The sequence below is a fragment of the Salvelinus sp. IW2-2015 genome, linkage group LG20 (assembly GCF_002910315.2).
Source record: "Salvelinus sp. IW2-2015 linkage group LG20, ASM291031v2, whole genome shotgun sequence".
Taxonomy (NCBI): domain Eukaryota; kingdom Metazoa; phylum Chordata; class Actinopteri; order Salmoniformes; family Salmonidae; genus Salvelinus; species Salvelinus sp. IW2-2015.
The window spans coordinates 12,197,961-12,213,340 of record NC_036860.1 but is presented as its reverse complement, the minus strand read 5'-3'; the positions used below and the strand labels follow the sequence as shown (position 1 = coordinate 12,213,340).

General features: G+C 43.0%; 1 protein-coding gene across 1 annotated transcript; it reads right to left on the bottom strand.

Annotated features, from left to right (window-relative positions):
* Positions 1-401: 401 nt before the first annotated feature.
* On the bottom strand, positions 402-12,706 carry LOC111979910 (neuronal pentraxin-2). Its single transcript, XM_024010593.2, has 5 exons — positions 11,585-12,706; positions 7,145-7,460; positions 6,475-6,716; positions 5,581-5,760; positions 402-5,270 (listed from the first exon to the last, which is right to left on the bottom strand). The coding sequence occupies exons 1-5, from the start codon at positions 12,251-12,253 to the stop codon at positions 5,028-5,030; spliced, it is 1,650 nt and encodes a 549-aa protein (XP_023866361.2). The 5' UTR covers positions 12,254-12,706; the 3' UTR covers positions 402-5,027.
* Positions 12,707-15,380: the final 2,674 nt, after the last annotated feature.

Here is a 15,380-nt window from a genome sequence, read left to right as displayed (position 1 = left end):
TGTGTGTGTGTGTGTGTGTGTGTGTGTGTGTGTGTGTGTGTGTGTGTGTGTGTTTACAATTCAGTATGTTTGGAGCAGTGGTGTTTTAAATTGAGCCTGTGGCGTGTGTCCTGGACAGCACAGGATGTGACTGGCAGCAGTGCGAGGGTTTGTGTGTTAGTGAGTAACAGGATGGTCACTAAGTAGCCTAACACACACATAGTAGCTAATCTGCAAACAAAGTCCAAATATATGCAATCACATGTAGAACTTGCACAGTGAAAATCATTGAATATAATTTCCTATTCATGTGTTATAGCCACCATCTAAGGCTGACATTATAATCAATAATTTTGAAACTGGGGGAGATGTAGTAGGTTATTAATTGACACAGAGAGGAAAATAAAGGAAATACACAGTACTCACATTCGAAATAGACTTTACTTTTGGCCATTTGAGCTTTTCGGGCTGTGCATTTCAAAACCAGTGAAGACAAGGACATAAACACACATAGAGTATACCAACTCTGACAGGAAAAGAGAGGAAAAAGACAAAGATGCCAAGTGTGCCTAAACATCGACCTACACATGAAGTCATTAAGTAAAAACCTGTTAACAAATACAGGTAATACAAAGAGTAATTTTCCAAACACCGGCTATAAGACATTGTTTGGTTAATAAAGAAAATATCTGGCTTGTTAATTTTCTAAGCTGTACAGTTTGCCACAACATCACAGAGACCATAGAAGTGCAGACATAAGCCGAACAGACCAGAGGCAGGCAAAACACTGATCAGACTGCAGAATGATGTTGGAATCATAACTTCAGCAGAGAAATGAATAGACATTACTTTAATATGGGTAAAGATACCCAGACAGGCACTTGCCACTAAGTCATAACCAGGGACAGCGACAGTGACGTGCGGTCAGGGTAGGCAGGGTAGGCAGTGTGAAAATGAATGAAAAAAAAACGAATGAAAAATAAATAAATATAAATGTTATCAATAATTWAAAAAATTCTGCACGATCAAATAGATGTCAGTACTAGTACAACTACTTCCCAAATGTGCAGTGATCTGGTACAAAATGCACAAGGAGGCCAGGGGAAAGGCAACCTCGCCGTGTACCTTTTCTCCAGCGCTTCAAAATCCAAAACTCAATGAAAGGCATTGACATGATTTGCACATTCGTGTTTCTACCTTATACTGCCAGCTAACGGATGCCGAAAGGCAGGTAGAGAGCTTTGCAAGAGGATAGCCAGAGCTCCTGCCTATGAATGTCACACACATTATCTGCTGCCTTTTGATAGTTATATTAATTTTACTTTTACTTCTAAAGTCAGCTGATTAGGATGGCTAACACGTTGCATCTGAAATAGTTTTCTAGCGAAACGGTGTGAAGACCAACACCTGAGTTTAGGGACCTACATCTAAAGAAGGGACAGAAAATAACACGATCATTTCAATCTGAGCGGTATCAACAGAAAGACTGGCTCTGTGGCTGCAATGCTAGCAGCCGACTCTGCTGCTTCCCCTGCCTGCTGCTCTCCACCAGCGACAGTTTGTGGACAAGAGTCGGTTACTGCGACTTGAACAATTTGTCTATCAGAAACCTGTCTCACATCCAAAGCCAGATAGCTCTTAAGACATTTGGCAGCCGGCGGATAGATCTGGCATTGAATGAACAACGGAGATTGAACATCAGCATGCACAATGCAAAGGTAAAAGAGAACCGTGAGATCTTGAAAGCCCTAGCTAATTGATGTTACAGCATGCTACCTAGGTAACAGAAGTTGGCATTTTGCGGCAACGATGACACTGCCAGCACATGAAACAGGCCTAGGTGCCACTATGTGGAGCTATTACATTCCTTTATTTATTTATTTTTTACAGTATGGTGGAAATTACAAGATTATGTTATAATGCTGTTATTGCATTAAATGGTTGTTTTATACAACATAATAAGGGGTTGTTAGAATGCTCATCTGAGGGTTCTACCAAGGATGGAAGAATGTCTTTGGGGATACCGCATTCCAGAGAATGAGTTCATGTTCCTGTTCTATACGGTACCAGGGAGACATGGCTCCAGTATGGAGTTGGGGGGCCAAACACTGGTCTCTACACAACGAGTTCTCATGTTTTTACAGCAGATACTGTCTGCTGTGAATTATAAGTATCTTTCATAGAAAATCTTAACCGTGTGACCCCTTCCATACATCTGTTGTGTGTCATGCAGACTGAAGGAGAATGGATTTTGCTATAAAATTCTGTGGCTCAAACAAGCTCGTTGAGATCTCAGTGATCACCTCCAGGGGTGATTACCGACCAGCTCCATTACTGCAGTAATTAAATAATAAAGTTTGAATGTTTTGAAGGAATCTTAAAAGTCTCTCGTTTTGATTACTATAATTCCACCACAACAGTTAGCAACCCATCTAGAGACCGCCACCGTGTTTCCTTTTTGCTCCTGACCTATGATGGAATTTTCAAGGATACTGATGCGCTCTTCTGTGTTCTGCAGAACAAATTGATGGATATGGGTGTCTGCCATACCCAGATCAGTGACACAATGAAAGCACTGGGACGGCAGTGACACGACTTTGATCGTTTCTATGAGTGATTCGAGCAGAAATGCAATGATCTGGGCCTGGCACGAAGGGAAACTCYTAGTAAACAGCCGATCAGAGTAGAGAGGGGGAAAAACTACAGCAACATACTGGACAATATCAATGTTCAGATGAGAGACAGGTTTGACCACTTTGGTGAACTTAATTTCCTTGGCTTAGTGGACTGCAAAAAATGGGAAACAATGTCACAAACATTTGACACCAGCAAACAAGAGCCTGTCTAAATATGCCAAGTAGTTTTGTTAGACTTAAGGCTGATCTTGTCGAATTGTACAGTTCACAAATGGTACCAGACAAATCACCTGGACAGCTCCTCAGCTGACGAATGTACAGTAGCACTGTCTACTGTTATGACATTACATGTCTAATGACATTACATGTCTATCACATAGACCAGAGAAGTGCAAGTATACATCTCAGTCAGTAGTGCTGACTACTAGGCATTTTGTGTGTGTAGCGCTGTCTACAAGTAGACCTACTCGCTAGCACTTGGGTCGCTGTCTGTGGTGCTGAAAGTCGCCTGTTCGTGCAGGGCAGTTGCGTGGGGCACAAGCGATCACAGCCTGTGAAAGCGTGTCTAATGGTTGCGCCGCCTATCTGCTGCTGTTTGATGGTTGGTTGCGGTTGTTTGATGGTTATCTTTGTGATCGTGTCATACCGATAAACACAGCTTTATGAGCCGTTATGAGGCTCAGTAGAATGTGCCTGCCCGGCCTCAGACCTCACCGCACGTCACAAGGTGTAGAAGATCAAGGGGATTTCATACATTATTATTAGAATGATATATGTGTGTGAATTGAATACTCAAATGAATACATGTACGCAGTATAACGACGCATTTAAACCCGTTGTTATTTCTATAACTTTTTACATTGAATATAAAAGCATTATAAACACCGTTTATACATTTCAGTACAACTTGGTACCAATACCTATTCTGGCGGTCTAGAAAGTATCAAACCTCGTGCTATACCATATTGTGCAACAAAGTTAACCAATAGGCTTGAGTAATACCACTGGCAAAGTCGAAGACATATTTTCTGGATCAATTCAAGCCACACATTCACATTACTGGATACAGTTATTGAATTTAAATGAGGTGATATCTCTATATCTGTAGTTCTTATTAGTCACAGGGAATGAGTAGCCATGCTGTATTACTAGGATACAGACTATTTATACAAATGTTAACGGGAAGGAATATGAAAAGAGAGACAGTAAGAATGCTGTTTTTGAAACAAGTTGATACAAAAAAAGTACTTGACAAATCAATGCGATACAGACACGATTGTGTGTTCTTAATGTCTGCATATAAAATGTTGTATAAAATCATAATGTACACTTGAGTTATCCCCTTCAGTTAGACACAAGTCAGAGGATAGAGAAAGCTATAGATACCCAATTCTTAGCTCCTGTTGAGAAAACAAAATGGGCTCCCATGGCCTAGTGCCTGGCCACAGACCGAGTCCAAAGCAGCAGTTCAAATGTAGAAGTGCGTATGCCTAGCCTACCCACTCTCCGTCCTGTAGCTCTGAATAAACGTCACCAACAATAGATGTAAAACATAGATAAATAAAACATGCAAAGAAAAACAACATTTCCCCCTTGAGGGATAAATAGTCTTTATGAGTAGTTACGAAACCAGTGTTACTCCCACTTCTAACAATGTGCTTCGTTCCCCTATTCCCTTACCCCCTTTCACCCGAGCTCCACCCGTTAATTTACTTCACAAATTCACAATGTACAATATACTGAACGTTGCAGATAGAAATGTGATGAATAGAGCTCACGTGATTGCTTAATCTACATGTCAGTTAGGCATTCCTGCTGTTCTACTTAACAAGTCGTTCAGATAGAAATATGTCACCTCCACAATGTGTTGCCCTACTGAACACAGCTCAGGGCTCTCAGTCTCAAAGTAGAAATGCTGATGAAAGATCAGCTTTGCCTATTAGATCAGAATAAATAAGATGACATGTATAATATGACATGTACAGTCCTACTTATGGCTGGGAATTGCCAGGGATCTCACGACTATTATCACGATACTTAGGTGACAATACGATATGTATTGTGATTCTCACAATTCTATATGTATTTCGATTCGATACTGCGATTTTATTGCAATTTGATGTTCCAAAGATACTGCTCTCTTTATGTCTGCTGCAGAGAGACAAGAGAGCGTGAGAAAATGAGTTTAGATCAGGCATGGAAATAAAAGCATTGAAAACATGTTGCCTCACTATTTAAAAAGAATAGGCATAGCTGACTAGCGCTAGCTAGCGCTACCTAGCAACAATAACAAAAAGTAGCGCTATAATATCGTCCAAAATAGTATTGCGATATGTAACTGTATTGATTTTTCCCCGATCACTAGTCCTACTCTGAGACGCTTTGTGAATAAGGTCCCTGGCTCCCTTCCCCTCACAGTGGGGTGTTGATGCGTTTAGCAGCGCAGGGCTCTCTGGGCACCTTGATGGCTCCTCCGAACACCTCTACTTCCCGGTTGGTCCAGGGGGCCACATTACCCTTTGGCTGGGGGCCGTGCTGGCTGCAGTGGGCCAGGCTGGACACCTCGCTGGGGGTCAGGACCCGCTCCCATACGTTCCACTGGGATAGCTCCCCCACCAGGGCCTGGGATGAGTCAAAACGTCCGCCCAGAGTGTCCTACAGGCAGAAGGAGGTGGAGGAGTGAAAGGGGGGAAAAGAGGAAGGGATGTTTCAGAGTTTGGTCTAGTGGTAACTCCGGACTTGGCATTGCCCTGAGAGACTGGGATTTGATGTTCAAGTCCCCCACTTCAACTCTGCATGTTCCTCTCATCTGCCCCCTTTCATTTCACCCCTGTGTCTATATCTCAATGAACAATAAAATATGTTCTCCTTTAAAAACAACAACCCCCTATAGGTCTATGCCGTTGCGGTCTCTTCCACCCATCACTCCTGACCTCACCAAAATACCAACCCTTCCAGGTCTTACCTGTTCCTGCCCCAGGATGAGGACTCCCCCAGGCCTGATGTGGTGCCAGGCTGCCAGGCCCTGCCCCTCTCCTCTCAGCTTGCCCCCCTGGTAGGCCTGCCACACCCCGCCTCTCTGGCTCCAGCTTACACAGATGTGGTGCCAGCTGCCCCGGGACAGGTTCAGAGGTAACTCCGCCGCCTAGGGGTGGGAGGACAACAGTGCGGGTTAGTATGACTGTTAGTGCTATACTGCAAGTAATGCAGTGATACCGCAGACTATATTAGAGTGCAAATGAAGTATTTCAAATGGCACCAACAGCAAATCAATGGACAATCAATCATACGATGAAGTGGTTCTTAGTACTGATCCTAAACCATGTGTTGTAAAGAGTATCCTAGACTAAAACTCAATATTATGTTAGATAAAAGAGAGTGCTTTTAAAGTGCTGATATCTTGATGCTTAACACACTGTGTGTGGAGACATTAAACAAATGTCCCCCTGGAATACATTAAGGCAGTTATTTTATTACAGTAACATTTGGGGACTGCAGCATTACTTTCTCAAAGGCACGGACTGCACTTCCTCAAGGGCACAGCCAGCTAGGTAGCTCTCTATGCCTTCCAGGCATTGTATTACCATAATGACATCATGCTAATCTACACTATACTCCCAGCTCTAGCCTAAACGGTGCTTTGTCTCTGTCCCAAATGGCATCCTATTCCCTATGTAGTGCACTACTTTTGACCAAGGATCTGGTCAAAAGTAGTGAACTACATAGGGAATAGAGTGGCATTTTGGTCGTAGACATCATTCCACAGTAAGCTCCCAGGTACTGTTATAGCTACAGCTTTAATTGTGCTGTGTCTAACTCAGTGTGCCCTAAAATACTGCTACTCTGTTTCCTCCATTACCTTGTCGTTAATGAGCAGCTCCACAGGGGTGTGCACGCCCTGCAGCAGAACTAGCTCGTTGGGCTGCTCCGCCACAGCGTAGGAGAAAGGGGTGCCGATGCCCCCCTCGGCGGGTCTCAGCCAGAGGCACACGGTGAAGGCACGCAGCTCAGGGATGGGGTGCTGTACCACCGCGTACATATAGTTGGTACGCGTTGGGAAGGACAACTTGTAGCCCTCGGGGTAGGTGTACTCTGAGAGTCCTGGGGTAAGGAGGTATGGGTGGAGAAATAGAGAGGGAGGGAAAGAGTATTTGAGTAATTCGGTAATTCGGTAGGGGGGATGTTGAATAGACTTCTCTTATTAGGACTGTACGGTCTTTTGGGGGTTTATGCAATGGCTACATCACACATTTGACTTCCTTCCTGCCCCCAGGATATCTCATCTCTGTTCCATGATACTTCCACTTGGATTTTTTTTATTGTTATGTTCTTTTTTCTTATTCTGTGTCATAATGTGTTGAAGCCATTTTCATAGATTGATAATAAGTTACCTTTCTGGTAGATAATTTATAGTTCATTGTCCCCGACTCGTAACCTCCCCCACCATATCAATTAATATCATTCAGTCATGAGTATCACTCATGACCGTTGATCTTCTCTTACACCTATCCCTCTTCCCCTTCTCTCACCCTCCTCCAGGCCAGCAATACGGTGGTGTAGGGAGTTGATCCCCTGGTCAATCTCCTGCCTGTGTCTTTGGGATTCCTTTCGCAGGGCCTTCCTCTCCTTCTCCAGGAGTTCCAGCTTCCTCTCAAGCTCTCCCTCCAGATCCTCCATCCGTGGCCACTGCTCTGGTCCATCCCCTGCCCCGGCCTGCCCCACTAGCCCTGCCTCACCCCAACCATCAGAGGCCTCAGAGAGCCCACCACCACCTGCCCCTCTTGAAGTCACCGCAGTTGCTGCATCCGTGTGGTTGTGAGGGAACGCCAGCGGTCCGATATCTGACTTCATGGGAGGGAGTGTGGGAGAGAGGGAGTGTGGGAGGGAGGGAGGGAGTGTGGGAGGGAGGGATACCAGTGCAGTGGAGGTATAAAATGTGTTAATTATGTAGTACAATTGTAAAATCATGCAAAATGTAGCCTCCACAATAGCAAAGCAGGTGAAATATAGTTACATGCGCGCCGCATATACAGCCTTGTTTCAGAGGAATATCATCTGCAGGCAGCAGGAGTGTGCAGCTGTCAACTGTTTTTATCATGGAGCAGCTCACAGAAGAATGACATCGGTAGCCGGTAGGGTAGGACAGACGTTTCAACATATCTACTAGTAAATGCTGACTAAGGCGACAATGGGTATGCAAACCAGGTATTGAAAAAGTTTGGTCCGAAGTCTTGGTTTGTAGATTATTTGTGATGTGCAATGCAGTCATCATGAGCTGTTTGCATCAGGGGCATAGGCATGAGTGGGCCTGGGTGGACACAAGCCCATCTACTGGGGAGCCAGGCCCACCCAATCAGATTGAGCAAAAACAGAAAAAGAATACATAATTATTACAAAAAACACAGTTCCACCCACCAGATGATGATCATTTGAAAGGACCCTTTCCTGCGGTCAATGACCAAAAGCGCCCTCTTTGGCCTCATGGGTGGAATGCTATTAATATTTGTCCTAATTTCATAATTAATGACGTTTTTTACTACAATCCGGTGTCAAACAGTTTTGTTATATTTCAGTCTTCTGTGGTGTACATACAGTAAAGTGTAATATCGGAATGCAAACGATACATTTTATACATTTCAACTCTGTATCTGACATGGTACAGGTTTTTTTATGTTATTTGTATTTTTTGACAATGTGTATGAGGTGTATACTTTTGTTTCAAAGTAGATTTGTTTGACTACCAAGAATCACTCTGTGTGACCCTGATTTAGCCCACTGCAGTAAAAGGTTAACATCTTGCTGAAAGTTATTCTTGAAAATTGAGAATCTCCTGTGTGGTGCAGCGGTCTAAGGTAGTGCATCTCAGTGTCACTACAGACCTTAGTTCGATTCCAGGCTGTATCACAACCGGACGTGATTGGGAGTGCCATAGGGTGGCACACAATTGGCCCAGCGTTGTCCGGGTTAGGGGTTGGCCGGGGTAGGCTGTCATTGTAAATAAGAATTTGTTCTTAACTGACTTGCCTAGTTAAATAAAATAAAACATTTGCAACAACATCCTCTTCGATAACAGCTGCTGCAAATTAGTCTACAACAAAAGATAGCTAGACTGTGGGAAAACTATTGCTTGCTATTGCAAGATGGCCTGTGAGAAGAGAACGTTTTTTGTTAAAACGATCCCACCGATTACAAGTCAAAATGTGATTGGTTGATTCCACTGTCACTCCAAAATGTTGCCCTAATACATTTGAATGGCAGATGCCTTCTATCTAGGTTCTGATGGCCTAGACAATGGCTGACTTAGCTAGCCCCAGAGATGACCAAAGAAAAATCCTGATTGAAGAGAAAAACATATTCAGTGTTAACCCTTTCCTTTCCAACAAAAACTGAAGAGAAATAAATCAGAACATAATTGAAAATAATAATAAAATTCGAATTTTTGTTATTATTATTTTATAAATCCTTTGCCCTTCTCTGAAGGCGTAGAAGGCCCTCATTGTTCCCCACTGTGGTTTGGATTAGGAATAATTTGTAGAGTGGCTCTATTTGCCTTCAGCATGCATTTTTTTCACCATTCTGAATGTCTAAGAAATCCATATGTTCGTCTGAAACACGAAGACAGATATAGTGGACATTTTGAACTCTTATTATGGTGGCGATTTGACTAAATTAAATCATGGTCTTGAATTGGATTCAAATGTTTCTGGTCTCGGTCATGACTCGGTCTCGGACCCCTTGTCCCCCTCCCGGTCTCGGTCTTGACTCAGTCTCGCCCCCCCCCCCCTCCGATCTTGGTCTTGACTCCGACTCGATTTTCTCCAGTCTTGGTCTTGAATCGGTCTCACTTCAGGCGGTCTCGAAACGCAACACTGGAAGCCAGTTCGGTTTTTAGAGCTGCACTCACACTTTTTAATGTGCTGTGATTAATGTGGGCCTTCGTGTTAGATAAGCACTCTAATCTCTGGAGTTAAAAAAAAAAWAATTATGCATAATCAATTATGTGCAGCAGGAAAAACAGAAAAAGTGCAGGGAAAACAAGTAATTAAAGGTCCTCACAGTCATTAGTCAGCCAAGGGAAAAACACTACAACTGCAGCACAACGAAGTGCAGTCAAATAGACACACAGACAATGCCACATCTTATTTACAGTGAGGCACATGCTGTAAGTTACACACAGAGCAGGGGTTCTCAACATGAGGTACTAGTACCCGTGGAGATACCTCACCTTTCCACATGGAGTAAATGTGTTATTATTTGTTAAGATCAGTTCCAACGTGACTGGGGGTTCAGTGACCAAAGACGGCTGGGAACCACTGATACAGAGGTACACCACTGATATAGTATAACAGTCGTGTGCTAGGCAGAGGCTGCAAAAAGAATATGATGGTCTCTGCTCTTGACAAATATAGGTAACTGGCCGGATGAATGATTTATGATATTTTCTCCACAAGAAATGGTGTTGTACATCACATGTTGCTTGGCAGGCAGCTATAAAGCAGCTTCGTATTACTCTACCCTCCCCTCCCTCCTCCACCCCTCCTCTTCTCCTGCCCTGGGTTAGTTATATTGGGAAGCAGCGGTGGCTGGAATAACACATTCTCCTGTGTCTGTAGATTAGGGCTAATAAATGATCCTACAACGTCCTTGTTTTGGGGTTTCCATTAATTAAACTGGCTAAATTTAACTTGAGTTGTGAAGCAGGTTGAGAAGACATTGTAATGGTGCAATAGCAACAACTGATACCAAAATATGTAAATAGATTTTGGTGAAGTAACTGATTGGTTCCTCAACATTGTTTTGAACTCTAATAAGCTATTGCTAAGTCGAATATGATGCATCTAATCAATTTTAATGTAATGCATGTAATCAATTTTTAGGGACAATAAGTTAAAGACATTGATATACAGGTAACTGCCAAAATAAAGGAAACACTTGAGTAAATGAGGGATATAAAGTATATTGAATGCAGGTGATTCCACACAGGTGTGGATCCTGAGTTAATTAAGCAATTAACATCCCATGCTTAGGGTCATGTATAAAAATGCCCAGTTGCCCATTATTTGAAGTCCTTGCTATCTGGGATCCTTGGGACTTTGACATTAACCCCTTGAAGTTGAAATTTAAAATGGTTTCGGTCAGGGTTAAGTTCAGGGTTAGGTAAGGGTTATGGTCAAGTAAGGCTATGGTAAGGGTAAGGATTAAGGTTAGGGTTTAGGGTAGGGATGTCCCAAGGATCCCGGATAGGACTAACCATTATTTTAACCATGTCTACAAAAATAGATCTCAGTGACTTTGAAAGATGGGGGCTCAAAGGAGCATAGGAAGTTTAAAGTGTGTGTGTGTGTGTGTGTGTGTGTGTGTGTGTGTGTGTGTGTGTGTGTGTGTGTGTGTGTGTGTGTGTGTGTGTGTGTGTGTGTGTGTGTGTGTGTCATCAGATGTCAACCCATTGAAACACTTATGGGAGATTCTGGAGCAACGCCTATGACAGCGTTTTCCATCAACAAAACACGAAATGAATTTATTGTGGAAGAATGGTGTCGCATCCATCCAACAGAGTTCTAGGCACTTGTAGAATCTATGCCAAGACTCATTGGCGCTGTTCTGGCAGCTTGCGGTGGTCCAACGCTTTATGTTGGTGTTTCCTTTATTTTGGCAGTTATCTGTAAGTGGTCATCTAACCTGATCTAATCCTGTCCCCGATTTCTATTAACTGGAAAGGGTCTCAATTAAACAGTAAAACCACGTAGCCACACCCACACGGACATACTGCCATCAGAGACGTGAGTAGAAATTCAGAGTGAGTGCTATCGAGGTCTGCCAAGCAGATCAACTGACTCACGAGAGGGTCAGTATTAGCCTATTCACTGCTTTATTTAAAGATACAATAACAGTTCGTTTAAAATAAAGATATGTGATAGTGGAATTCAACACCAACAGACATGACACATGTTTCTCCCATTCCCCCTTACCTCCAGTTTCTCTATGCGGTCTTTCATCTGAACGATAGCCTGTTCCAGCTCGCCTACAGCCTGAGCGATGAGCAGCTGTGCCACAGACGACGACGGAGCACTGTCCCGGACCATGAGCCGGCCCTCATCTACCCTCTTACCTTCCCAGAGCCCCGCGCTACTCTCCGGGCCTCTACGCCCCTCTATTCCGCTCTCACACTCCGAAAGCTTGCCTGACAGATCCCTAATGGTCCGCTGGTCGGTGATAATCTGGTCCTTCTGCTGGAGAACTGTCTGTTTGAGTTCCTCTGCCGTGGTGCGGAGGTATCCCCAGTCCTCACCGGCGAACAGCGACGGGTCTTCGGCTTGTTGCTGAAAGTTTTTGGGGTTGCATTCTCCGGCGGGGACTGGGGTGCAGATAAGTCTGCTAACCTGCCTAGTTCCACCAATGCCGTCTGAGCCGCTGGGGACGTGGAAGAAAGTGGGCGCTTCTCCGTCTTGCGTTTCAGAACCATGGAGAGCGCCCAGTGGACCCGCTCGCGCCACGGAGCCCCCGGTGAAAGTCTGCTGCACTCCAGCGTCCGGAGAGTGAGACTGGTTGTCTGCCACAGGCTGCTGGGGAGATTCGGCAGCGGAGCCGGTATGGACCGCGGCGATGATGCAGATGACTGCTCCAACGAAGGCCACCATCCCGGCGGCCAAGATGATAACGATGAACTTCAGGTTGGCGGCGTCAGAAATCAATAATTATGAGAAAAAAACGGAGGATTTGTCTATCTAGTTTAACAACACCGAAAAAGCGCAGTCTGAGTTTAAAAAAAATGTGCAGATCAAAAAATCCGTGAAGATATCACGAAAGACGCATCTTATGGCTTTGCTAGGCTATTAGTCAATACATAGGCTATGTTCCACTTCATTTATCAATTAGGCTATAATGAGTACAGCTACTTGCTCCAACCGTTTCTATCGCACCCCTCTGTCCTTCGGCTTCAGTGTTGTTCGGCTTCTTTATCTCCTTATCACAAGGACAACCAGAGAGAGAGAGAGAGAGAGAGCGAGAGAAAGAGATAGAGATAGATAGACAACCAGAGAGAGAGAGAGAGCGAGAGAGAGAGAGAGAGAGAGATAGACAACCAGAGAGAGAGATAGACAACCAGAGAGAGAGAGCGAGAGAGCGCGCAACAGCATGCAAGTCAATATCAAGAGGCGGGAACGGGAGATGGTAGGAACGATATGAGACGGTGTCTCGCGTCACACAAAATGTAGATCGAGATGACAATAATTCAACAGTTTGTGGTTTAATAACAATATAGTGATGAGCATTCCATTTGTTTGTGCATTTCATATGCTGTGATCGCTTGATGTATTTATGGCGATGAATGCATAACCTAAATAACAAAACAGGACAACCCGTGGAACTGTAGTATCCTAGGGTATCATCACGCTCGTACAGCGGGTTCTCATCGTTCTCGTCAGGGACGATGAACGGGCACATAGCACACAATCTAGCGTGCGCCCCCATTAGTCAAATACAAGGTTCACGGGAGACAGGGAGACTGATGGTGTTGGTGCAGGATAACGAGAAAGGGTGATAAACCCTATCAACCCTATCATAACCATGAGATCATTCCTAGTACGACCGGGTCATTTTAGAAAAGGCAATCTCAGCTGAACACAGCACATAGGTGCAGAGTGGTGTGTGTGTGCGTGTCCGTGACTGCACGGTGTGTGTGTGTGTGTGTGTGTGTGTGAGCGCGCGCTCTCTCACATAAGTGACTGCAAAGGGAGATTGTGGTGAGAGAAGAGTAATCCGGCTAGGTATGTTTATGGAAAGCTTTTCCTCTGTGAGGGAATAGGTTCTATGCTCTAAAATATGTTTCAGAGAGAAGAAAATGGCCTAGACTCGAAGTGCGCCAACACGAGGCTCTGGGTTCGCATAATAGAAGAATAGTAAAATAGGCTGGTGTTGGCGCTTTCTCAGAGATCGAGGTTGAAGGTGAATTCAGATTAAAAATAGTCAGAAAGGGAGATAAATTCAATGGATGACAGCCCAACAGTAACGGGGCATGAATCTGTTTTACATTTGATCATTTCCATTAATAGATCTCAAATATGAAGTATTTTAGGCTACAGTTTTATCCATAAACAAATATAGACAAAATATAAACAAACATAGCTTGCCTGAATCCAGTCCAGGAGAGTTCAGAGGGTTCATTGGATCACCACAAGTGATGCATGTAATGACAATATAGGCATACAGCTGTGGCATCACATTGCAGCATTTATTAAACCACATCACCATTTAGATTTGGATACATCCGCATGCAATCCTTTACGGAAAAAGCACATGATTTCACATGTAATGGATTTGAACTCTGCAATTTGTTTTTGGAACACTTTATATATGACATTTCGAATATGAAAACGTGTTTTTGGAACACTTCACGTGACAACAAAAATGGGTCGTTATGATACACACAGTGCTTTTCACATACAGTGTTTTCAACTTACATATAAGTCAGTGGTGTAAAGTACTTAAGTAAAAAATACTTTAAAGTACTACTTAAGTAGTTTTTTGGGGTATCTGTACTTTACTTTACTAGTAATATGTTTGACTACTTTTACTTTTACTTCACTACATTCCTTTGGAAAATAATCAGCTTTTTACTCCAAAGATTTTCTCATTTCATTTTGAATGCTTAGCAGGACAGGAAAATGGCCTAATTCACACACTTATCAAGACAACATCCTTGGTCATCCTTACTGCCTCTGATCTGGCAGACTCACTAAACACATTTGTAAATTATGTCTTGAGAGTTTTCAATTTTTTCAATTTTTAGATATATATATTTATTTTTTGTTAATATTTTTTTTATGTCTGAGAGTTGTCTGAGCGTGCCCCTGGCTAAAAATAAATAGAACATGTAGCCGACTGGTTTTCTTAATAGAAGGAATTTGAAATTATTAATACTTGTACTTTTACTTTTGATACTTAAGTGTATTTTAGCAAATACATTTACTTTTGATTCTTAAGTATATTTACAACAAAATACTTTTAGACTTTTACTCAAGTAGTATTTTACTGGGTGATTTTCACTTTTACTTGAGTCATTTTCTATGAAGGTATCTTCACTTTTACTCAAGTATGACAATTGGGTACTTTTTCTACCACTGCATATAGTACACACATGACTACATTGTGRATGTTTATTTGTGCAGTAATTATTAATCATTATGTCCTAACCAGGGATTTGAACTTGCCATTCTGAACTTCATGCTATGCCACCATATCTCTGTCAATGACTGATTTCACCTGTATTCCTACACTTTGGACTTCAAAGGAAATCTCAGCTTTGTTAAAAATACGCTCAAGAAAAAAAAAGTTCAAATCCCAGGTGGGGTCATATTTTAGATGTACTGTAGAGCGTACCTCACTTTAACACCGTCATACCATCACTTTATTTATGATGGTTTGGGATGGTTTGTGTCACGCCCTGACCTTAGAGAGCTTTTTATGTCTCTATTTTGGTTTGGTCAGGGTGTGATTTGGGTGGGCATTCTATGTTCTATGTTCTATGATTTTGTATTTCTATGTGTTGGGCCGGGTGTGGTTCTCAATCAGGGACAGCTATCTATCGTTTTCTCTGATTGAGAACCATACTTAGGTAGCCTTTTTCCCACCTGCATTTGTGGGTAGTTGTCCATGTGTAGTTGCCTGGGAGCACAACGTTGGCGTCACGTTCTTTGTGTTGTTGTTTTGTTAGTTTGTTAAGTGTTCTTAGTTTAATAAAAATAAGTATGTACGCTCACAACGCTG

What these genes read in the sequence shown, in the direction of transcription:
- LOC111979910 (XM_024010593.2), bottom strand. Translation starts at nt 12,253, where the DNA reads ATGGTGGCCTTCGTTGGAGCAGTCATCTGCATCATCGCCGCGGTCCAT. An exon ending in ACCGCATAGAGAAACTGGAG is followed by an intron (nt 7,461 to 11,584) that starts GTAAGGGGGAAT and finishes CCTCCCATGAAG; the next exon opens with TCAGATATCGGACCGCTGGC. An exon ending in TCATCCTGGGGCAGGAACAG is followed by an intron (nt 5,271 to 5,580) that starts GTAAGACCTGGA and finishes TTCTGCCTGTAG; the next exon opens with GACACTCTGGGCGGACGTTT.